At 37.4% G+C, this 24,800-nt stretch overlaps 1 protein-coding gene across 1 annotated transcript in view; it reads right to left on the bottom strand.

The window, feature by feature from the left end:
• Window positions 1-7,482: 7,482 nt before the first annotated feature.
• The window catches only part of LOC111145830 (syntaxin 17), a 47,526-nt gene continuing 30,208 nt past the window's right edge, over window positions 7,483-24,800 (bottom strand). The window contains exons 4-7 of the mRNA XM_022501085.1: window positions 17,497-17,612; window positions 17,368-17,418; window positions 10,614-10,700; window positions 7,483-9,923 (exon numbers count right to left, since the gene is read on the bottom strand). Of these exons, the coding sequence (XP_022356793.1) occupies window positions 9,684-9,923; window positions 10,614-10,700; window positions 17,368-17,418; window positions 17,497-17,612 (494 nt within the window). The 3' untranslated portion in view covers window positions 7,483-9,683. The remainder of the gene's footprint in view (window positions 9,924-10,613; window positions 10,701-17,367; window positions 17,419-17,496; window positions 17,613-24,800) is intronic.

Here is a 24,800-nt window from a genome sequence, read left to right as displayed (position 1 = left end):
TAATTCATGTACAGAAGTACATGAATCCCTTTTCCTTATATCATGTGAATGTCAAAGATGCAGGAACTCCTCTAATTTTGTATTCCCAGCAAGCTAGAGCACCATAGGATCAATAATTATTATGAAAAAATAAAAGCCAAATTACATAATAAATGGACAAAGGGCAAGAGATTATCTCCATAACTAGAATGGACTCTGCTCCAGGGAAATTAATAGAGGCCGCCCTTTCTCTGTGTTAGTAACTGTGCCATAGGGGTGCCCAGGTGGTGCCGTCAGTTAAGTCCCAGGCTCTTGGTTTCAGCTCAGGCTGTGACCTCAGGGTTGGGGGTGGAGCCCTGCATGGGGCTCCACACTCAGTGGGGAGTCTGCTTGAGGATTCTCTCCCTGTGCCCCTTTTGCTCTCTCCCTCTCAAATTAATAAATCATAAAAAAATACCTTGCAGTAATAGCAAAGCATTGCTAGGAATTGCTGCCCTGTTTTCCAGCTCTGGGCTACTCAGAAGATCGTGTACTTGCCTATTTGTGCTGTGTCTCATTTTACTTAGCTGGGATGGGTGACAGGAAGGAAACTGGATGGCCATTCTCCTGATGCCATATGTAAACATCTACATGACACAGGGAGGATCAGATCAATCTTGGAAGCCTGATACTACGATTGTTTTCTTGCCCTAACCACTGCCCAAAAAGACATCTATTCTGACTTACCAATTCTTCATATCTTCATAATGAGCATGGCTTTCTGATTTAACACGTTAATAGTCCATTTCAGAATTTTTCTAGATTATAAGGTAAATTACCTGGTCTGTGGCTTCTGAAATAGAACTTAACCCCTTAAATTTAAACTTTTGCCCAAGCTCTGTGTTCTGGCACATTTTCTGTTTTCTGGTCCCTCAGAAATTACAGGTAGTGCTTTACAATACATCTGTAAGTTCCCACTAACCTTAGAGGATGCTTTTTATCTAAGCCTAGAAACAATAAATTCTTTAAACAGATGCTTTTTTGAGGGGGAGGGAGGGAACAACTCTGCACTTACTTTCATTGCCTTTATCACTAGGGTGGCCATGTAATATTTTCATCCAAACCAGGACATTTGAGAGTGAAAAGCAGCATTAGTAATAATTACACTAGGACACAATGTAAAAAAAAGACTGTCCCAGACAAACTACGATGTATCATCACCCTGTTCCCACCTGGACCTGTTCTACAGTTTCATGTTTGGGTATCATTCTTACCAGAGACGAAAAAGATTTACTCCTGGGCATCTGGGTGTCTCAGTCATTAAGCAGCTACCTTTGGCTCAGGTAGTGGGATCGAGCCCCACATGGGGTTCCCTGCTTGATGGGAAGCCTGCTTCTCCCTCTCCCACTCCCCCTGCTTGTGTTCCCTCTCTCGCTGTGTCTCTGTCAAACAAATACATAAAAATCTTTAAAAAAAAAGATTTACTCTCAACCAGTCATGTGTCATCATTATACCACATTCTTAATAAACCCTTTTAAAAAGTCATTTTAAGAATTCTTGGTATTTCTATAAAGTCTCCACTCATTTTAGTTGTCTCCCTAACATTATTCTTATAGATCCCTTTTTCATTAATGTGCTATTCCTTTAAACTTTAGGAAAAAACAGTAACAATTATAACAGTAGCTACTTATATTCGTACAGTTACGGCAAGCCAGCCTCCATTCCAGACACTTAACATGTATTAATTTTTTTTCATCTTCATGACCACCCTGTAAGACAGGCTAGGTATCAACAAGGAAGGGGAAATTCAAGAAGGGGAAGGCTAGAGAAGTCCTGAGTTGCTGACCCTCACCCTAACCTAAATAACAGGCAGCAGTCTGTTAGAAACAAACCTAGAGAGGAAAGGAAGGCAACTAATGTGCATGAAGAATTACTAAGTGCCAAGCACTCTATTCCTTTTCATTCCTATCAGCTGAGAGGCTGTTTTGTGGGAAACGTACATTAACTTGGGTACTGGAGACCTTGGTCAAAATCCTGTCACATGCCTTTAACTTCACCTCTGCCCTTTCTTAATTCCAGTCTCTGCCTGCCTAACAGAGTAATTAAATTCCTGCTGCTACTCTGTTTCAATACTAGGCCATCAGATTATAAATCCTTCCTGGGTGCCTACTGTTCTGACCCCATCAATCCTATGGTTAAGACAGAAGATAAACCCAACTTTTCCATACACTTCTTCAGGTCCTATATCTTAAGTCACGACTTTTAGCTGAAATAAGAGAAATATCTTTACCTCCAAATTCTTAAATTTCCAATTCATGGCTCCCAAGTCTTGGAGGTGTTTTCCAGATTTCTTCTGTTGCATCACTCCATCCTAAGTTAATATACAAAAGTGAGTACTGAGCAAAGGTCTGATCTATCTTAGAAGGCTTTTTCACATTTCCATACGTATCCACCAAGAGATGGCACAACACATGTGCTAGGCCCTCATCATTCATTACCTTGAAGTTTCTTGGGGTGTATCATTTCTTTTCCTTCTCATCACTGTTATTTCAAGTGATAAAATATTCCAACAAGCAGATGATCTAGTCCCTGCCCTGAAAGCAGCTTAAAATCTAGTTGGTGAGATCATACCACCGCAAATGAAAGAAGTTTATAGCTATGAAGAACACTGCAGAATTTGCCACAAGTGAATGAAGCCAGTGCATTGTAGTGGTTAAGAAATAGTGTAGAAATGGAAAACTGGACCATGAAAGTCTTGGGCACTAACAGGTAAGTTTCATGGCTATTTATTTTCTCAGTGGGTTTTCAATAAATATTTATGGAATGAATAGGATGACAGGACAAAAACAGGCATTCAGTATGAAGCAGAGGATCTCACAGCAGAGAGACACGCAAGCACAAATCATTTCTTACATGTGGGAAAGGAAAGCAAATATGTCAAATATACCACAAACTCCAGCAAAGGTGAGGTTTACTAACTTCCTTGGCAAGGAAGGCAAAAGGAAGAACTCCTAGGGTTCTAACAGTCTTATCTGATACAAACCAACAGATCGATTCCTTTAAACAAAGAATTATTAAATTAAAAACATGTATAGCCACCCCAGTCTATACTTCCATCCTACATCTTCATCACTCTCAGGTTTAGCTCCTTGGTTTTCTCTGAGCACACTATGTTCTTTCATGTTTTCAACCCTTTGTACATGGAACTCCTCTGCCGCCTCAAAGCCCACAGCTCTCTTCAGTCAGCCTTAACCTTCTTCCAGGCATCAAGAAAAGTACATGAGCTTGGGTATAGGAGACCTTGGTCAAAATCCTGTCAAATGCCTTCCTCTTACCAAGCCTTCCCCTTCTCTTCCAGGCAGCAAATCACTCCATCTTCTGTGCCTTCATCCTACTTTGTTTATTCTTCTTTTAAGGTACTAACCACATCTTACTGTGATTTACTTGCTTTGCGTACCTGAATTCATTAGCATGAATGATTTAACAAGGGTAGATTCCATAGGTCTAAGATTTTTCTATGTATGGTGGCCTTGGCATGCAACACAAACAGGCATTCAATTCAATGTTTGTTGAATGAATTTATTGCATGTTTCCTTATAAAAGCATCACTCAACAACACAATTAATTCAGTAAGATTTACAGAATTTGTAGATATTCTCACCACTGGGCCTTTTCTTGTGCTGACCCTTGCTAACATCAAGGGTTTAACAATAAAATGGAAAATATCTTAGAGGGTTTAATTAATGAAACCCAGGTAAACATCTTTTTAATGATTGACCATAATACAACAAAATCTCAAGTACTTGAAAAATGTATGAATAACGTATATTCTTGAGTTGTTCTTCTCAAATATTTATTAGTCAGGTTTCTCACAGGAGCTAGACAATGGTCCATTCAAAGCTGGAGTGTCTATGCTGCTGAAGAGAAATCCCCATGCTCTGGCTATCAGATGCACAGGGGACAAAACTGACAGTTTTAGGGGTTAATAAATTAAATGTAATTTCTTCTGGGGGGGACAAAAGATTTTCCTTAAGAAACAACTTTTAGGCTGATCAGTTGTGTAAAATGCAGTACTACAGAATTTTTCAAATGTAAACAGTTTATTACCAGTTTATAATTTCACCATGGGAAAAAAAAAAAAAACAAACCTTAAAGTCTTTTTTATGGAATGTCTGATTCTCAATGGCACTGTCAGTTGGTGAGTAGTTGAGTTTGAAGAGATAAAGCTAGGGCCAGAATAGGGAAAGTTGTGAATGCTAACCTAAGTGTTTTGAACTTTATCGAGTATTCAGGGGAGCCACTGATGAAATATTTCAGCAGAAAAATGGCCAAGGGACCTAGTTTTCATTATTGTGGCACTGATGTGAGGAATGGCTTAAAGTTGGAGGAAGTGAGGTAGGGGGTACGAGGTAACACAGTCTTTTACTAGAGTGATGACTATGAACATATTTAGAAATAGATGCAACTAACATTCAAAGTAGAACTGACAGGAGCCAGTAAGAAGCTACATATGAAGAATGGAGAGTGTCAACTTGCTAACCACTGAGGTTTATGGTTGGCAAATCCCAGACTGGAATAGGAGAAGGCAGCCACCACTGAGAAAAAAAGCTTATCAGGGGAAAGACAAAGCCCAAATTAGCACTGTGATCTCCTGATGCCCCATCCAATTTTCTTTTCACTATAGCCTCTGCCTGATCTGGAATTTTAGCTGGTCTGAAAGACCGTAAGCCTCAGCATACAACTTGGTATGGCAGAACAAAACTTCAGTTGAATTACTTTGAGGGTTTTTGTTTTTCTTAGACCTTGGTATAATTCTAGCTGTAGTGCCAACTAGCTTTGATCTTGGGCAAATCATTTTTATTCAATTTATTTTTTTATTCAATTTATTTCTTTTGTTAATTTTGCACAGATATATCTATCTCCAAATATAATTTGAGAGTGGCAATGTGGACAATAATATTCATCTTTTGCCACTGATTGCTTATAATACTGAAGAAGTTCCTCTGTAAAATGGTGTCAAATTAATGAATATAAATAGCAAGAACCACTTGTTAGAAACAAAATGTTGTTAAAAACACAAACAGAACCTAAACTGCTTACATTAATTTAGGCTCCCAGGGAAGCTTTCCTACCTTTTATTAGTCCTATGGTTCCTTACAAACATTATCTAACATTCATTAAGTACCAGAGAGCTAAAGTCACATGGTACCTTTAGAGAACACATCCATTTCACAGGAGAACCTTTCCCCCAGGCTTTTCATCATCCTTTCTCCCAGATTTTATGTGGCAGCAATGAAGGGCAAAGGAGACCCTGAGAAACACCTTTCAGTTTTAAGTTAACACAAAGCATGGCTTGGTGTGGTTTCTGTTCTTCACTGCAGAGAAATGCTGCACAATTCATACTTACATTTCAGGTTTCCTCACCTTCCTGTGACTGGTATGACCAGTATTCAGTCCTTACTCCTGTGCAAACTACTTATGGCACAGGCAGCCCACAGAGATAGGTTTTTAGACTTGCAGGAGTCTCCCTTTACAGCATTCAGCTTGAGTATAAACTAAAAGTTCTTGCTCCAGGAGCTCTGGCCAGCATACCCCCTGTCTGGGCACCTGTAGGTTATTGGCTCCAGCACAGGGAAGCAGGAGAGCAAAACCATCAGAAGAAAAGCAAAACTAAGAATGGAAGAGAGGAGAGGTCATAAGGACAAGGGGGTATAATCCGTGACTAATACACACTGAGATGGCTCTTCTATTTACTTTGCAAAATGTCTTTGGAGGCAATTCCAAAAGAAAAGTTTCAAAAATGTTCTAAGTAATACTAGTGTCACTAGAGTAAGTATGTGACTTCCCAAGAGTACCACTTTAAAAGATAGCAATCATTTGATTCTATGAGTTATGATAGATTTATGAAAAAAAAATTTCATTTTTAATACAAAAAGCATTGTTGAAGAGATGGCTATAACCCATGGAATACAAGGAAATTTGTAGGACGTGTAGGTGGGTTAGAAGCATTTTTAATTTTACAGTATAAGGACCAAATTCAGCACTAGGTACTTCTGCATCAGCCACTATTAAAAACTTTGAGGCTGCAGGACACTTCCTGAAAAGATTAAAAACAAAAAACTGCAAATGCACATGTAATTTCACAGCAAGCCTGCCTCACAGAATATACTGGTGTTTGGGTGAAGCAGGATGAATGGCCCACCTCAATTTTATGTACAGAAGTAGCATAGTGGGGGCCCACCTCAATTTTATGTACAGAAGTAGCATAGTGGGGGAGTAACAAATTTTTGTAGTTCAAGAGACCCAGTTAACATCCTCCTGGCTTCAACATTTCACAGCTGAATAACCCTCTGTAAGTCATTTAACTTCTCTGAGACTCAGTTTCCTTACCTGTAAAATGCCTAATGAAGTGCCTGGAAAACAGAAGATATTCAATAAATATCAGTTTCTCCATAGTTTTCTTCTTTTCAAACAAAGGGTCACAACCCATTGGTAGATTATGAAATCAATTTGGTAGGTTGCAACCAGCAGTATTTTAAAAACTGAAATAAAAAATATTGGAGTACACTATACGTAATGGTATTCTCCATTATAAGTAAACTGAGTTTTGATATAAATGCATTTTTTTACTGTGGGTTACAACCACAAAGTTTGAAAGTATGCTCTACAGAAAAATTTTCAGATTATTATATCACAAAGTTTTAAAAAAACAAAAAAGGTCTTAGGAGCACTGCCTTTATTCCAATGGACCGCTATACACCACCCCCCTCATTCCGCACTTTCCCCCCTGTGATTTAGTTTTATAACTGGAAGTTTATACCTCTGTAAATTTTAAGAACTTAACCAAAGTAACCCTTAACCTTCTAACTTGAATGTATTAAAAATAAGACATGAATCACGGAGGAGATGAATTTAATCTGATACTCTAGGGCATTAAATTCAGTTTAAGATTGGTTTCTGTGTCATATTAATTCATACCTCTAAACACTTGATAGTTTATTATAGTTGATTAAACACTTCTAGAAAGTTCTACCAAAAGTTAGCTTTTAGATTCTATTACAGGGAAATTAGGCAGAATTTCTAAATGGTTTTAAATTATAAGACTTTTTAAAACAACTAAAATTTGCCTGAGCATGAAGGCTGGTAGGGTAATATTCCAATCCTGATGAGTAGTAAAAATCAAAAGGCCTATTTGAGCACATACAGTGGTGTCCCAAACTGGCTGATGAAAAATGAGAGATCCTCAAACAAAATATAAACTTCAATTACAGGCCTCCTCTCTCCTCCAGTTCCCAGTGTTAAACTAGCCTGATAGGATAATAAGTCCCTAGGGCCATTAAGATGGTGGGCTAAAGGTAGGGGCACCTGGGTGGCACAGTCAGTTAAGGAACCAACTCTTGGTTTTAGCTCGGGTCATGATCTCAGGGTTGTAAGATCAAGCCCCGCATCAAGTTCCATGTGCTCAGTCTGGAGTCTGCTTAAGACTCTCTCCCTCTTGCTCTGCCCCTCCCTCTCACGCTGTCTCTAAAATAAATAAATCAACCTTTAAAAAAAAAACATGGCGGGCTAAAAAGCATAGCCAATTGCGGGTTGGCAGAGTGGGAATGATATGGAGCAAGGAAGATTGGGCCATGTTGAAGGGAAGAATACTCAGAAATTACAGAATTCAATAATTACAGCTGAATCTTGATGGAACTGTATCTTAAATTCTTTGTTTTAGCTGACCAGGCCAGACTGGCTATTGTTAGAGTTACCCTATGGGACTGAAGTTTGGCAATCTTGTTTAAAAAAGCACCCTGCATGAGTCTGATCCTCATTCTGGTTTGAATACCCCATGTTAAAGGGACAGCGAAGATCAGAAACTATTTTAAAAGGTGGAGTTCCAAAGTAATTATCCTAGCCTTACAGGTATCCAGTATCAAATACCGTATCAGAACTGGACACTTATTCAAGGCACTTCCTTCCTGGCATTATACTGAAGATATAATTCGCAGACAGCAATACTTGATATTTTCCAGTTATTTAATGCCAGTAAGAAATGATGCTTTCTCTTCATTAGAATTCATTGGTAAAAGTTAAAAAAAAAAAAAGTGTAAGAAAGAAAAGTCTGGCTATATTAGACAAAGAAAAGTAGCAAGCAAACAATAAAAATTATTAAGAATAACTCAACAAGAGAGAAAAGATAAGCATTCAACCACCTGAGGAATCTGTTTGGCTCCTGAGCTCACGCATTTTGTGGTACAGGTGCCCATTCCTCTACTCTCAGAAAACAGTAAAGATTAAGGCAAAAGGTGGCTCCTTCCTATTTCAAATGAACTGGGGGTACAGGATGAGGCTACCTGTGATTTTCAATTCTTTTTTCACAAAATTAAAACCTTTTTGTTATTTGGGTTGGGCTGGGCCATGTTTGCTGTCAATGTGAAGTGTTGGGATCAGCACCACAAATCCTTCATCAGGATCACTCTTGGCACCAGGCTTTGTCTATCATCTTGAATATGAGGAAAGGTGAGCAAGAACGCCACTCCTGGGAAGAGATAACAGCTGGGAAAAGTAAAGCATAGGAGACAGCAAAGCCTGGGGAAAAGGATGGTAGTTAACAGAAGTGAGGTAGAAAGCTAGTTCTTAGCTCCCCAAACGGCCAGCTGAAAAGACTTAGGGTCAGAGATTCCCTGCATGGCCGGTACATCAGTCTCTTAAAATTGTAAGATGCCCCAAGAAATGATCTGGTACCCCCTGCCACCTGCTTATTTTTTACCTCAAACTCTAACAATGCTGGAAATATTGGAGATTTTCTTTCTCTCTTTTGTCTAGAGGTTATAGGAAAGGATGAATGGATATGGGAGACAATACAAGAAAGCAGATTAGGAGAAAAGTCCTCATTACACATGGGTAGAATTCTCCCCACAAGTCAAAGAACTTTGCAGAATTACAAGGGAGGGAAGGCAGAGGGCACTAGATCTTTGAGTTGTTAAGAGACAGGCTGACAGACCAAGCTTAGTGACTTGGCTTAATAGTCTCCTATCACTTGAGATTCTGTGTTCTTTATTTCAAAAGATAGAAGGAAGAGTTCAAAGAAGCCAGTGTCACAAATTAAGGTATCTCAAAGAGAAGCTGCGCCTCTCTTTCCATTTTCTTACACTATTAGTGTCCTTCACCAGAAAATACAGGTGGACCAAACTGTAATAGGGTTCACCAAATGGACTCCATTATGTGGTTCACCTGTGCCCCTCACTAGATCCTGATTTCCTTATTTGATATGAAAGGCTCTTGAGCTCCCCATTCTTTTCTTTGTTAACAGGCCTAAATAACCTCCTATATATAGGAGATCAATAAGCATATTTATAATACAGTTAGTCTTAGGGTCTCCAAGTCAGGGTTATGGAATACACCAGCCTTCCATAACCCATCATGTCCACACATCTCGAGTCCTTATCAAAGTTAAAAATTCATTTTTTACATTTCTAGGCAGAAAATCTGGTCCTTGGCAGTCTTTGAACTTTACCTGACATTACACACCCTCAGCCCAGGCTCCTCGATCTCTAAGGTCTCCCTAACATTCCAGCAAACAACAAAATATATCTACTTAGCACAGTTCAATCCCATTTGAGCATCTATAGCCACTATCTTGACATAATCATGTTCCAAAAGCTGACTGAGTGTCCAACAGCAGCAAAGGTCCTCATTAGGATACACACGTTGGCGCCAATAATGCTGAAGTTTGGTTTTTAACTGCATTTTTTGTCAGTTTGGCTGGGAAGATCTGGACAGCTGGAAGTGAGCTTCTCCATCATTTTCTGTTTCTTTCTTTGTATCAATTTTCCACCTGTGAAGCCCAACACCCCACCACCAAGTGCAGCTGCAATTCCTGCCACTTTGAAACCTGCAAGGAGGCCAATCGGACCCCCTACCACTCCTCCAATGAGTGCACCTGCCACAGGCAGAGCTGCCAGCTTGTATTTTGCAGCCTGTATAAAAAAAAAAAAATTCAATTTAGAAATTGAGTTGAGAATATCCGCCTGTGGTGATGTGCATTTTCCTCTCATTACTCCTGGCAATGCCTCTTTAACTCTTGGTACATAATGAACCTTAGCGCTCAGGAGAGGAGGCAGTATTCCACAGGTACCACAATTGTTCCCGATCTCAGAATTTGGAGAAATGAGCTACGAAAAGTGGACTACCACAAACGGATTTTACTTGCAAAACAATCCACTAACTATCTAGCAAGCTTACTTAAACCATTTCAGCTGCTACAGATAACCCCCAAAGCTTTTATGTTGCATAGACATTATTCTGTGCTATATACCTGGGGTTCTATGGGAAATAGATGGTCCCACTCCCCACGTACACTCTTGCCCCTACTGGATTCTGGTGACACTTTACTCTCTGAACCTCTGCAAATATTCCCTTATAATACCAAAATGCCTTATAGTGGGGCTTTGGTTTATCCTCTGAAAAATTTCTCTCCCGACAGAACAAATCTTAGAGTAGAATATTACAACAGTCATTGATTTCTTGCACTACCAATGTGTCATTTGTTCCTTATTTCCTTAATTGCTGGTTCGCTCCACATTAAAGAGAGCAGATCAATTGGGTTAATACAAGAGATTCCTGGGAGCCAGAGTACCATTGATTTGTCAGCAGGAGCAGAATCTTACCTTCCCCAAGTTTTTGGTTCCCTCTTCAACATTCACAGCAGCTCTGTTGACATGGTCTTCAATGCTGTCAATCTTCTCCTGCTGAGACTAGATGCAAAGGAATTATGAGTGAGCATTCCTGCTGGGGAGCAGCAGTCAGCCAATACACACTATTTTAATTCCTGTAATCAGGATCCCGTGTACTACAGCCTTGCAGTCTGAATAGTGGTTCATTAATAGCATCTGATAAACTATGCCGAAAGTACAAATTCATTTGTATAAAAAAGAAAAGAGGGTGATTTAATTATTAGATAATAAAAGGGTGGCACCTTTATAGGAAAAAGCATCTCACACTAACATTCATTCAAACATACAAACATATTATTCTCCAAATGAATCTACTTTGTCAGAGAAGAAAAATCCAAATAAGCATTTACACGTCGTGTTGAGGTTGATGATAAAAAACACAAACAAAATCAAACAAAAAACTTCTTTAACTTATCTTCTTTGAAGATTCAAAGATTTAAAATAGGCAAATTTACCTTAGGAGTAAAATGCCCTTGGATCCAATAAAATCAAATGATTACTTTTAAAAATGAGAATACAATTTGGTGTGGTCTATCACAAAAACTTTCTACTTGTGATATACAGTAGGGAGCAGTGAATGAATTTACTGTTCTGAACTCACACCTGTACACTTTAATACATTTTAAAATCATGACAAGTTAAAATGTTTCAGATCAAAGATATTAATAAAGCATTCTACAAAAAAATGGCAACACCCGTGCTGACACAATAAAACTTGTGACTCATGGAACCTCTGGGTGAATGGGAGGAATGAATGACTTTCCCCCTCAGAGGTGTGAAGCCCCATTACATTTCTCAGAACTGGTTACTGGACCCCAGCTCAAACACCTCCAGTGATAGGAACTCATTACTTGCCACAGGAACACAATCCCATTTTAAATAAAATTTAGACAGAATTTATATACAATAATTTTGAGGGTATAGAATGATGAATTCTGACAAATGTATAAAACTCAAGTAACCACTATCGCATGAATATATAGACTAGGATTTTTTTTTGTTGGTTTCGAAAGATTCATTTATTTACTTTAGAAAGCAAAAGAGAGTGCACGTGCACACGGTGGGGAGGGATAGAAAGAGAGGGAGTGGGAGAGTCTTAAGCAGACTCCATGCTGAGCGCAGAGCCTAACATGGGGCTCAATTCCATGATCCTGAGATCACAACCTGAGCCAAAACCAAGAGCTGGATGCCGACTGAGCCACCCAGGCACCCCAGGGGTTTTTGTTTTTTTAATTCACAGAAGAAAGAAGAGAATCTCTCTTTGATCCCAGCTAAATCCCACTTCTTTAGTGTAACTGTGAAATAATTCAACTTTAATCCTGAAGCATTTAATTGCCCTCTTAACACTAAATCGGATATGAACACTCTTCTAACTCCAAACATCATATGAGATCTTGAAACACAACACAGCTAATTTTCCCCCCACAGGAGCTTCCTATCAGCATTACTGACATCCTTCTCTTCTGATTCACCAAGTTTGTACCTTTTCAGTGGTAGACCTTTTATGGTATCCCTTCATTCCTGTATTCTCCACTGCTATTCTTGAAATCTCTAACACAACCCCGAAAAAAAGTCCTTTATCTGTTTTCCTTTTAACATTTCCGTCAGAGACAAAAGTACAACAGTGATTCTCACATGTGAGTATGCACCAGAATCGCCCAGAAAACTTACTGAAGCACAGATTGCTGTGTCCTACCCCCTGAGCTTTTGATTCTGTAGACTTTAGGTGAAGCCTGAGAATTTGCGTGAAATATGAGTCCCCAGGTGATGCTGTAAGTCCATGCTTCTCACACTTTAAAAACCACTAACATAAGTACACAATCAGATTAAGGGCACAACCTTCTTGGCCAGATGTCCTGTGTTCAAATCCCAGTACTGTGTGCCCTTGGACAAATTACTCAAGCTCTCCAGGTGTCAATATTCTCTCACAAGTACAATGATATACTTCACGGAGTTGAAGTGAGGATAAAATGAGATAGGGTCTGTAGAGTGTGAGGAGAAAAATAGAAAAAGTCATCCTGATCTTCTCAAGAAAGCTTAACGCCCATCTTTCTTTTCTAAAAAGTATATTAAACTTCCTATGAGGCTTGAAAATTCTTGGGCATTAAAACATTAGATCTTTCCTAGGCATTCATTCATTCATTGTTTTCATTTTCCTCAGACAATAAACTTACTTAATGTTAGTTCTCTTCTTTCAACTCATAGAAACATAAGTCCAACACTAGTAACATCCAACTTGTTGGGATTTTTGACACTGAATTTCTGTCATTGTTTCTATTTGGGACATCCTAACACTTTCCATTCTTGCCTGAAAGTCTGTGCTAGGAGATAAATCACAGGCGTGATCACCAACCTCCACATCCCGATGAGCTGAGGGGTAGAGGGAAAATAGCCAATACACCTCCTTTCTCTCAGACCCCAAATAATCTTTGTATACCTACCAACCTCCCCTTTTTGCTTCTGATTTGCTTATGTTTGCTTTCATCTGCCCAGGCCTCCCACATTTGATAATCTTCAAACTCCCTTTCTGACATTTATACTTTGGCCCCTCATACATGTTCTCAGCATCCCTTTAACAGGGAGTTGAACCATATATGAAAGACACTAACATAAAGACTCTTCTCTTTGCAAAGGGAAAGAATTCTCAAAAGACTCTAAGGCTATGTCGATGGATTTCATTTTAAAAAATAGTGAAATAGGTCCCCTTGTCTCCCCCCCCCCAAAATAAATGAATCTTAATAAGCAGTTATAAGAGCATCTAAGATTCTGAAAAAGAAATGTGATTTATTAAGTTAATGTTGGTTAAGTAGAATGCAATTTGGGCATTTGAAGTCAAAACTAATGAACTGTTTCTCCCTTGAATACTTGTTGTGGACACTTGTATACCCAGCATCCTCTCTATCAAGCAACAGTAATACTTTCAACAAATCCATTCCCCCATCTATTTACATCAATAAAAATGCTCTCCCTTGCAGAATCTTGCTAGTGGTTGTATAGTTTTATTAATGTGGTAAAAGCTATGGGTTTAAGAGGCTATTGCCAAAACTGTGGTTATTTTCTTTTATTCCCGACTCTCAATTACAACCATCTTTCGAGGCTAGCTCTAGTCTCAGATCTTGGCCAATCCAGGTTAACACTGAGCTATCCCAGTTCTGAAGTCCAAAAGCATGTAATCTATAATTCTTAATCACAGGCAATAAATAATACACAGAGAAAAGCTCAGAAACATACAAACACTACTACATACAGAGTCCAGGATTATATTGGCCTAGATAGGCAATAAACAGAGTATGTAAGTAGGATGTTGATATCATGGGATTTGGCAATAGAAGAGGGAACTGTAAGGGACTACAGTACTAAAATATCTAAAGGTAACAGTGGTAGAACTCTAAGCAAGGAGCCAAAGAAGGAATCCTGTAAGAGAGGGACAAAGGCAGGGAAAGCATTTGGGGTCAGAGGAAGGAAAGGGGATGGGAAGTAACAGACATTATCTCATTTCATCCTCTCATCAATTTTACCAAGCTCATTGTTGTCAAACAACATCCTTAAGGTCAAGTGGCTAATAAATCCAATCGATCTGATCTAATCGACTATGACCAAATTTTTACTCACAGGGAATAAGGTAGAAAGTAGAGACAAAATTGGACCAGCGGCAGGGTGACATGCCGCTGACTGACAGGCCCAGAGTTCTTTAAATGCCCCTTGCCACGAAACAGGGCTAGTTCCAGAAGTACTAGACGGCACTTGAGAAGAGGGCACTTGAGCAATAAAGGGTGAAGAAAACTGAATCAGGGTGCTTAGACATTAATCCATTATTGGACCACACCTGGATCTCTCGATAGCTTTGTGGGTTCATTTTTCATTATGGTAAAAAATATAGAATATAAAATTTACAAATTTTAACCATTTTTACTGTGCAATTTAGTGGCATTAAGTACATTCACAATGTTACGCAATTATCAAGACTATCCTATAGGTTGTTTTTTTTTTTTAAACTGTTCTCTAGTCTTCACTGAGCTTACTTAGCACAGTCCTATGCACCTAGAAAGTACTCCAAAAATACATGGTTAATTTGTCTAGATACTATCATATCCATGTGACAAGGATGTGGTCACTATGCTTGTGTTCCCAAGTCACTGGTGCCTAAATGGAGCTTCTGTGAGTACTGACCATGTGGTCATGGGAACTCAATCACCCTGGGAATAGTAATCAGTGGTTCTCCTTTGAGCTTTTGCCTAATACATTCTGTTCCATGTCCTCACACAGATTATTATAAATAGGACATTTGTATAGAACTATGGCTATAGCCAAAGTCTTCCTACACAAATCTTCCTTAGATTAGGGGTTAGGAGCTATTTACGTAAGCTAATCGGATATATAATTATTAAATGGCCACAAGCCCTCAATTTTTCTTTCATGTGCCTATCCCTCTGGAAGGGAAATGTATTTGTCTGGAATGAGACGAACTTTGTACATGTTTGTTTGTTTCTTAAATCAACTTTACTGAGGTATAATTTACATACATTATAACTCACACATTTAATGTATAGATATCATGTACAGATTTTACAAACTACATTATATCAGAGAGTTAGAATAATTGAATAAATCTCTATTCTGAAACAACAAATATTTGGGGATTCTTGTATCATTCCCTTTTATATGCAAGTATATGGATAGATTATAGAGATACTTAATCCAGAAACTTCAAGCATTTTTCTTCTTCTGATTTAGCAGCATCAAAAAAGGAAAATGCTTTAAAAAATTTACTGATGTTCAATTTCAGGCATTAAATTTCAAGAAAAAATACAAAAACTAGAAAACAAACAGATGAAGGGACTAGTATTGAAAAGTCTAGAAAATCATATTCTAGAAGGAACACATTAAAGAATTAAGAGTTCTTAAAAGAAAAAAAATATGGTGAGGTTGGGTAGGGTGAGGAAGGGTAATATTGGTCTCAAAAAGTTGAAAAATTTTATATGGAAAGATGACAAAACTTGTTCAGTGTATGGCTCCAAGTGGGCAAAAGTACCAGAGGGAAGTTACTGCAGGGCAGAGTTTATATAAGGAAGAACTTCTAAGAGGCAGAGAGAGTCTCCAAACAGAATGGCTGAAGTATAAATTATCCCTGCACTGTAATTGTTCAAAAAGAGGCAAAAAAACATCTTTATAAGAAGCTGGGGCAAGAACAGAAGAAATAGATTAGCTGGCTTCATAAATTCGGTCGAATTCCATTCTGAGATTATGTAATCCAGGGACTTCTTGTACTTGAAAGCCAGATGTCAGGGAAACCATAATTCAAAGACGTAAAACCCCCAGATCATGGTCTGGTCAAGAACAAAGAACTAAGACTAGACAGAAGCATGAGCAGACACAGGTTTCCTCCTATAGGTACATACAGACACACACATAAACATCCAACCTTCCCGTACTTCCTGGGAAGGAAACATAAGAATAACTTAGAAAAAAAAAGACAGAAAACCTATTCTGTCTTTCCCACCAAATTCTACTTTATGTTCCCTCATCTATGTTAACAGTATCACTGGCTACCCAATTATGCAGAATAAAACCTTAATGTTTGACTCTTCCATCTTCCTCCAGTTTCTAAGCCTATCCCAGAAATACCTCTCAGCTGTTCTTTACCTTTATACCTTGTATTGCCATTGTTCTTGGTAAAACTTTTTTTAATAAAGATTTTATTTATTTGACAGAGACACAACAAGAGAGTGAACATAAACAGGGGAGTGGGAGAGGGAGAAGCAGGCTTCGTGCTGATCAGGGAGCCCGATGTGGGGCTGGATCCCAGGACCCTGGGATCATGACCTCAGTGGAAGGCAGCTGCTTAGCAACTGAGCCACCCAGGCACCCCTGTTCTTGGTGAGTCTCTTGCTACTGATTCCTAACTAGTCATCCTGCCTATTATCTCCCCCTGCTAAAGGTAATCTTTCTCAACCAAACTGGATCATATCACTCTAACCTGCTCAAAAATCTATATCGACTCCTTAATGCCTACAAGCTAAAGTTCAAATTCTTTGGTATGGCCCTCAGTACCATCTCAATCAAGCCCTCACACTCCTTACTTTGCCTGCCCATAGTATCTCATGCTTTGTCATTCTTGAAAGCCATACACTTCTCTACTCCGTGTCTTTGTTCACCTGTTTTCAAGTGCCGCCTTCCCCACTCCCATCTGTGCATATTTTACTCAGTTTTCAAGGCTCAAGCAAATGCTACCTATCTCGTAAAGCTATCCTTAATGTTTCTACCTCACAACCCCTACCTCCCTCCCTTGGAATTAAATGCTTCTGTTAGAGCTGATAATACTTTCCCTTCATCCCTCATTTCTGCACTTAATAATCATGCTTGAAATTTCAGTTTTGGGGGTCCAAACTTATCCACACCCACTATAAATCTTTAAAGGCAGAGAAGAGGCCTCATTTATTCCTATAGCTAACCTTGTCAGACCCTTGGTGCCAAGGTTTAACACAGTACCTTCCATGTAACAAATGCTTGATAAATGTTTATTAAATTGATCTGGACTGTTGATGAGAACTGTTAGACTTCTATCCATGGCTCAACACTTAAAAATTGTAACTTCTATTAAACTTCTAATCAAAAGTGTAGAAATTAATAAACGTTTCTTATCCTATTAATCTAACATCTCTGAGCCAACAACAATTCTAATACTTACATTCACTAGGAGAGAGAAATCAGTGACCAGTTGGCTAAGTTCAATTAAGTCCTTAAAAAGAGAGAAGAAAAGGAAGTTACTTACTTTTTTGCCTCACAGCCACCAAAATGAAAATAATTTTTAACGTACCGCTTCTAAGGTTTCCCATGATTCTGCAGCATTTTCATCTCGAGGAATTTCAGGCAACGCATATACCTGAGTCATATTCTGTTGATCGGCTTCAGCCTCAGCAGTGTGAAATGTTCCTGGATGAACACAGCCTCATGTTTAGGGTTTATGAGCTTTGTTAGAAAGCAGACAGCATAAATCAATTTTGTAAAACAATTCCCATGTAAAATGTTAGCTAACTGAATTCAGGCTGGAAGTAAATTGATTATTCCGTAGAAATAGATACATCTATGGGCAGATTGTTTCCAGGTTAACGAATATTTTTTTCTTTAATTCTACAAAGTCATCTCACAAAAATGGCTACAGATGCCATCCACCCAGTCTGAATAACTAGAGCTCAGTGAGGAAGAAGCACTGAAGGAAAACTATTCTATTTGGCCAACATTCCATATAGAGATACCCACTAGAAATAGGTTTCACACTTGCAATGTAAATCATTAACCTTTTCTTTGGGGATTTTAGTAATAAGTATCAGATTCATACAGTATTAAAAGTAGGAAAGTGATTTTTTTTGCACTAAAAATTAGTCATTTGGGGTAACAATATATCTGTCATCAAATGAACACCTCTTATTGTGTGGATCTTTTTGTACATCTTTCTTCTAAGAGGCATTTTTCTAGCCCATTTCTCCATTACTTCTATTTCTTTCCTGAGTTTTAAAAAAGTCATCAACCCCCTAAGGCCTTCCTCAGTAAAACTGGTATGATAATGATTTAATTTACACTCCAAACCCATCTTCAAGTCTTTATTTCCTTGTATTGGTTTTACCAACCATTCATTCATTAAACTGATATGGACTGAATGACCACTAAATGCCAATCAGTGTACTCAGGTAGCACAGAAACAATGGTAAACCACAAAAGTAGCTCCAGGGAGTCAACATAGTACAATGGTTAAGAGCATGGGCCTAGTCAGAAAGACCTGGGTTAGAATCCTGACTTAGCTAATGACTAGCTAATTTTCCTCATTTTTTTAAAAATAAGGTGAAAGGGGCACCTGGCTGGCTCAGTTGGAAGAACATGTGATTCTTGATCTTGGGGTTGTGAGTTTGATCTCCATGTTGGGTGCAGACATTACTTAAATGAATAAATAAAACTTTTAAAAAAGAATAAAATAAGGTGATAAGTATTTATTTTGCACTGTGGCTGGCTTAAAAATTGAGTATAAGTGGCTTAATAGTTACTACTATAATAACTAACTATTGCTATTGCTACTATTATTAATGGAATTTACCATATTATGTACAATATACTATATTAACAGGCAAGTTCAGAATAGCCTGATAACAACTATGATATGAGTAAATATGGAACACTGTATCAGTACAGAAGAGAGGTATTTAACCTAGACTTGGGGAGGGGAGAGTAGTTGGAGGTTGTGAAGCAGAAGCCTGAGGATGAACAGCAATTACATAGGTGAACTGGGGGCAAAGATGGAGGGAAAAGCAGAGAGTATTCAGGTCAGGGAAAATAATATGTGCATAGGTTTGGGAACTGGAAAGAATTCAAACGAAATACAGACTATGAAAGAGAAAAGCAAAGACTGAGCTTTTCAGGAAATCAAAGGTGACATTATTCATGGTATTATAAACTATGCTGAAGAATTTTGTTTTTCTCTAAGATCAATAGAGAACTATTAAAAGGAGTTGGACACTACTGGGAAGCTGGAGGGTGCTATAATCAGATTTTAGATTTAGAAAGGGAACCATAGCTATAGTGTGAAGAACAGATCAAGGATGAAGTTGAAAGGTAAAAAAGAAATTAAAAAAAAAAATCAGAGTGAAAAACCAGTCAGGAAGCTTTGCAGTATGTCCAGTGCAAAATGATGATGGTCTGCTCTAGGACAGTGGCACTGGAAATGGAAAGAAGACATCGGAAGGTCTAATTCCTTTTGTACCCTTACTTCAAGCTCAAAATACCTACCACTCTGGTACCTGTTACATATTGTGTTGGGTACCAGAGATGAGAAAATGAATAATACAAAAGAGATGTTCTCAAGGAACTTATATTCTAGAAGAGTCGTACATACATAGAGACAATCCTAAAACAGTAAGAGTCTAATTGGGAAGGTATCTGACCCAGCTTGGTGTGGTGTGCAGTTTACGAGACAGCTTCCTTAAAAAGGTGATTTTTTTTAAAGCTTTTATTCATTTATTTGACAGAGAGAGACACAGTGAGAGTGAACACAAGCAGGGGAAGTGGGAGAGGGAGAAGTAGGCTTTCTGCTGAGCAGGGAGCCCGATGTGGGGCTCAATCCCAGGACCCTGGGATCATGACCTAAGCCCTTCGAAGGCAGACGCCCAATGACTGAGCCACCCAGGTTCCCCAGAAAAGGTGATCTTATGAGATGAAGAAAACAGGAATATAAATTCTACACAGAGAGACCGGCATAAAAAAGGCCCTCAGAGAAGAAAAAATAAAACAACATAAAATCAGCAGGTTGGTCTTGTCAAAGAATAAAGTAAAAGACACAAAGTTACAAACACAGAACATTACACAGATGATTAGGAGGGTCCTTACTGTAGACTAGTTAAAGACTTTGGACTTTATCTGGCTGACAGTCCAGAGATACTAAAGTGTTACATGCAAGGACATGATATAGTGATGTGTAACACCTGATCTATTAAAAGTCATAACTCAAGTTCATCTTCTCAATTTTTTTCATCCTAGCATATTCTATAAAATTGCATTGCTATTTTACTTTTGAAACTTACGAATGTTTTTACTTCTTGAGAAGAAGAATCTCCTTGAATTGTTTAAGAAGGGTATAATCAATTAACTAAAGAAATATTTTGTAGGCTTATCAGAATTGATAGTGTTCTTTTAGTTTTGAAATTTAGCTTATCTGAATACATTTCCTTATCTTAAAGGAAGAGCAAAAACATTAGAGTAAGTTTTACATTACAACATTATGGCAAGTATCCAATATTTTAAAAGCTCTCTGATTTTTTACAAATGTTTAAAAGAGTTACTTACCTTATGTTCTAACTTATCACGTGAAGATACTTTCATTTTCACATCAGTCAAGATAAATGAATTATTCTAAGACCGCTTATACTTAATATTTCTATTGTAATAACCCCAACATCTTTAAGAGGATGATGAATAATGATAATTTTATCATTAACAGACCAAATGTAAAGTAGAACTTTATAATTACAACATCCACTTAAAGGATTTTTATAAGCCATAGCCTTTATACTATTACAGAGGATTTAAATGAAGTATGCCAGGGTATACAACAAAATGAGGGGAGATTGTCATAAATAAATTCTTTATCTAAAAGAATGAAGAAGGGGTGGGAAATGTTTGGCATTTTAAGCAAACATAAAAGATTTCCCCCGGTAAAAGTGTTTAAGTCATTTACGTCTCACTTGAAACCAAACTGCGTATGCATCTTAGTTCAAATGAAGTCTTAGAACAAAGAAATCTGTTCTATTCCATGGAAAATCCTGCTGTAAACTTACAACTCTGAACATCACTAATCAATCTGAGGCATAACTAACAATTAAGAAAGAAACCCTTTAATTTTTCCAACTTCCATAATTCATTTATTCTAGCTTATATTAGAAATCACTACCTCAGTGAACATCCACTGACTTTGAACTTTTAGGAACTGCTACAGACACAATGAGGGAAAACACTGAGACAGATTATAGCTGCAGGAAAGAAGGATGAAGAACACACCCTGTGCACAGAAGTCAAATTGCTATTGTTTTATATGATGAAATCATCTAAGATAGTTCCATCCAAATGCAAACAACTCCAAGTGTAAAGGGCATGAAGAATACATATATCACTTCCCACTGTTTTTCAAATTCTAGTTTTAAGAAATTATTGACTACAAACTCATATAAACATGAAGATATTTTTAGTTGACGCTAATAACACAGATCTAAGACTTTTTCTTTGTCTCCATACATGCAAACATTCTTTCTTTGTCTTTCTCTCTGTATTTCATGAAAGGCAATGATTCTAACTAAGAATTATAACACAACATGTAAGAAATTTCCATTAAACTTCAATGTTAGGAAAAGTTTCATTATAAGTCTAAATTAATTCAAAGGCATTTCCTGAATTTTTCATATTCTGACAGCTTAAAAATAGTGAAATTAATCTCTTGATCATCTATACCAACCTATATATCAAAATAAAATGACTTCTAAATCATGGCTTGACTTAGCCGCAAAAGAGGATTTTTAAGAAAATTAAAACCAACAGAAAACGTATCTTCTGAATAATATACAAAACTATCCACGTTCTTCACAAAACTGTTCACTACATGTATATATACCTGTGATAAAATCTGATATTTCATCAAATTCAATACATGATCTGAAGTTCCCAACGGTTTTAAGATGGGATTCTTTTGTGAATATTTGTTTAAAATGTAATAAGATTCTGTTCCTATTGGACTGGTGAACTGTTATGTGTTGGATGGGGAGTAAGAAAGACAAAGATGGAGAGAAGCACTGATTCACTCTATATGACTTGATATACCTTTCTAAATACAAATCAAATTTGTAGGTTCATCACTTCTCTTGGTTGGAAGCAATATGCTAAAAATGAAACCAGACACACAAATGAGACAGAAGGGAGTTTCTCAGATCAAGCAAGATTGGCAGAGAAGATTTGCTTTAGGAACTCTCAGAATCTGGACAAAAGCAGCAGCAAAATCATCACAGCTTCCCCCGAAACTTAATAAGCTTCCTTTACTCTCCCCAGAACATAAAACGTCCTATTCTACTTGTTATTTCTATCTGTAAATGAAAAACTATTTTTGTATTTTGATCTCGCTCATGGAAATGTGGCAACATTGCTCCTGAATCTCTGCTGATATTTCCAACCAATTTATTTAGAATCAGATTGAATTTTTAAAGGAAGAAGTATTTTAAGGCACTTAACTTCTATGCAAATCAAACACATTTTTTTTCTGTATAGGCTGTCACTACTATAATGAGTACCTAAAGCAAAAACAAAGAAAAACCAGAAAGCACAGGATAAAAACACGTAGAATGACAAAAAAGAGTCCACAACTAGTAGAACACCCATGCCGCAAACTCACTTCCCACCCCACTGTTAATGTCTTATGTAAATTAGTTGCTTTGTTTTTTTCTTTCCCATCCTCTCAATTATTTGTTAATATTATTTTTGGATTTAAGGCAACCTAGTAGAAACTCTCACATTTGGTGAAATACTCAGGCACTCAGTGAGACGTTCATTTTAACTACTTAATGTTCACAATGGATTCAAAATCAAAGCACGATTTCACCAGTACACCATTTGGAATTTTAAATTCTATACATTGTTTTAGGTGTAACTTAGGTATTTTATAAATAAAATGACTGTCTCAATCAAGTCAGCACTAGCTACAGAGATTTAATCCTGTAGTTTCTCCCAGGGGTAAGTGATTATTAGGTCTTCAGCTAATCTGATGTTGATTAGCTAATCTGAAATTGAAAAATTTGAGAATCAAGAGTTGGAAAATGAATCTCTTCATTTCATCTCCTTCATCCTCTAGCTCTGCTTCAATCTTTTTCATGTTCTCTCTATACGTGCTTCCTCAAATATTGATTTTATATATATTATAGATGTGTGTGTATATGTGTGTGTGTATACATATATACATAAATATGTAACACCATATATTTTAACACCAGTCAGCTTCCTACAGAGAAATTTAATTGCCAGCAAACTGTTCAACTGCCTTCTTCTAATAATCACCCAGTTCCTCTGATGATATATACACCCAAGTTTGTTGAGCCCAAACAGTCCTACTGGCAGAAACTCAATGCAATAAAAAAATGCAAATTAAAGCAAGTTTTAGAATAGTATTATATTGTGAGAAACTCTCAGAACTCAAAATTTTTGTTTGGCTAGGGAATTGCTGGTGATGGGCAATTCAAAACTAAATAGCAAGAGAGACTTGATGTCAGCAACTCCAGAAATTCCAGCCTATCTTCACTGCTGTTACCACCATCACAACTGTTACAATGTCTAGGTAATTAAGGAGTCTAGGTGATTAGACACTGTCACAACGTCCAGGTGAGCTGCTTCTCTATACTTGCACATCAAGTATCAGTTCACACTAAGTAATATCAGCAGCATTTATCCTAATCAATATATGGTGGTAGTAAATATACATGGACAGAATAATGTAAACAGTAACTACAAACTATCAAAAGCAATCTTCCCAAATATTCTTCAACTGAGGGGCTGAGTGCTAACATCTCCTTCTCTGCAAAACACTTCAGGTACTGGTTATCCACAGAGTGTAGTGAGTATAGTGCATCTGAAATTACAAAACTGTCTCTAAAAAGATATTTATTCATTCACATTTATGAAACATTTACATATGGTCCACTATGTGCCAAGCACTATATACTATGTGCTAGGTACTAAGGATACAAGAAAAGCAAGATTACCAAGAAACTGTGGATGATGGCCTGTTTCCCCTAATTTTTTAAATTTCAAGTTCCCTATACATTACTGGATCATAAGCAGCAAAATAAAATGTTAAAAAATGATCTGGTTTTGGAGACAGGGAATGGAGCCTCCTACATAAATAAAAAAGATGAAAACTGGACAGGTATAACATCTCTCGGATTCTAATTTATATTTAGACCCCACCTTTACCATTAAGATTTCAAGCATCTTAGAACATATATAAAATGGTAATAAGATCACATAAATTAAAAGAGAAACAAAAAAGGAAATATGAGCACAGCAATGATAAAATAAAGCCAGGACAGTTAAAAACTTTGGCTTTTGGTAGTTAAAAATATTCAGATGTCAGCATTCCAGTAAATAACTCAAGTAGAGAAACCTTATCAGTTAAGCCATCCAATACCCACAGGATTAAAAAAAGACAAATGCTTTCAAGTACTATTATATATTAAACTAAGAATTTTTTTTCAGGGTTCCTTATAAAAGCATTACTATAATGCAATTAACAATGATCAATTACATCCTTAAAAAATATAATGACAAGTTTTGCTGGACTGTTTCTTAGAGTATCACTTCATAAAAGCTGATAGCATGACCCCCAATGCAGATACATATTTTTTAGTGTTCTAAGTTAAATTCAGAAAACTGAGCTTGTGGATCTAACATACCCTATGAAAGAAAATCAGAATGCCAAAGAAAGAGGCATACCTGATTAGGCTACTCCTGTACCTGGACATGAAGGGGGCATGCTCTGAAATCAAGAATGACGTTCTCCTTAGGGAATGTTTTAACTTTTTTTTTTTTTTTAAGATTTTATTT

Source organism: Enhydra lutris, unplaced genomic scaffold (genome assembly GCF_002288905.1).
Source record: "Enhydra lutris kenyoni isolate GAN:26980312 unplaced genomic scaffold, ASM228890v2 scaffoldscaffold13, whole genome shotgun sequence".
Taxonomy (NCBI): Eukaryota; Metazoa; Chordata; class Mammalia; order Carnivora; family Mustelidae; genus Enhydra; species Enhydra lutris.
This window is presented reverse-complemented; position numbering and strand designations above follow the sequence as displayed.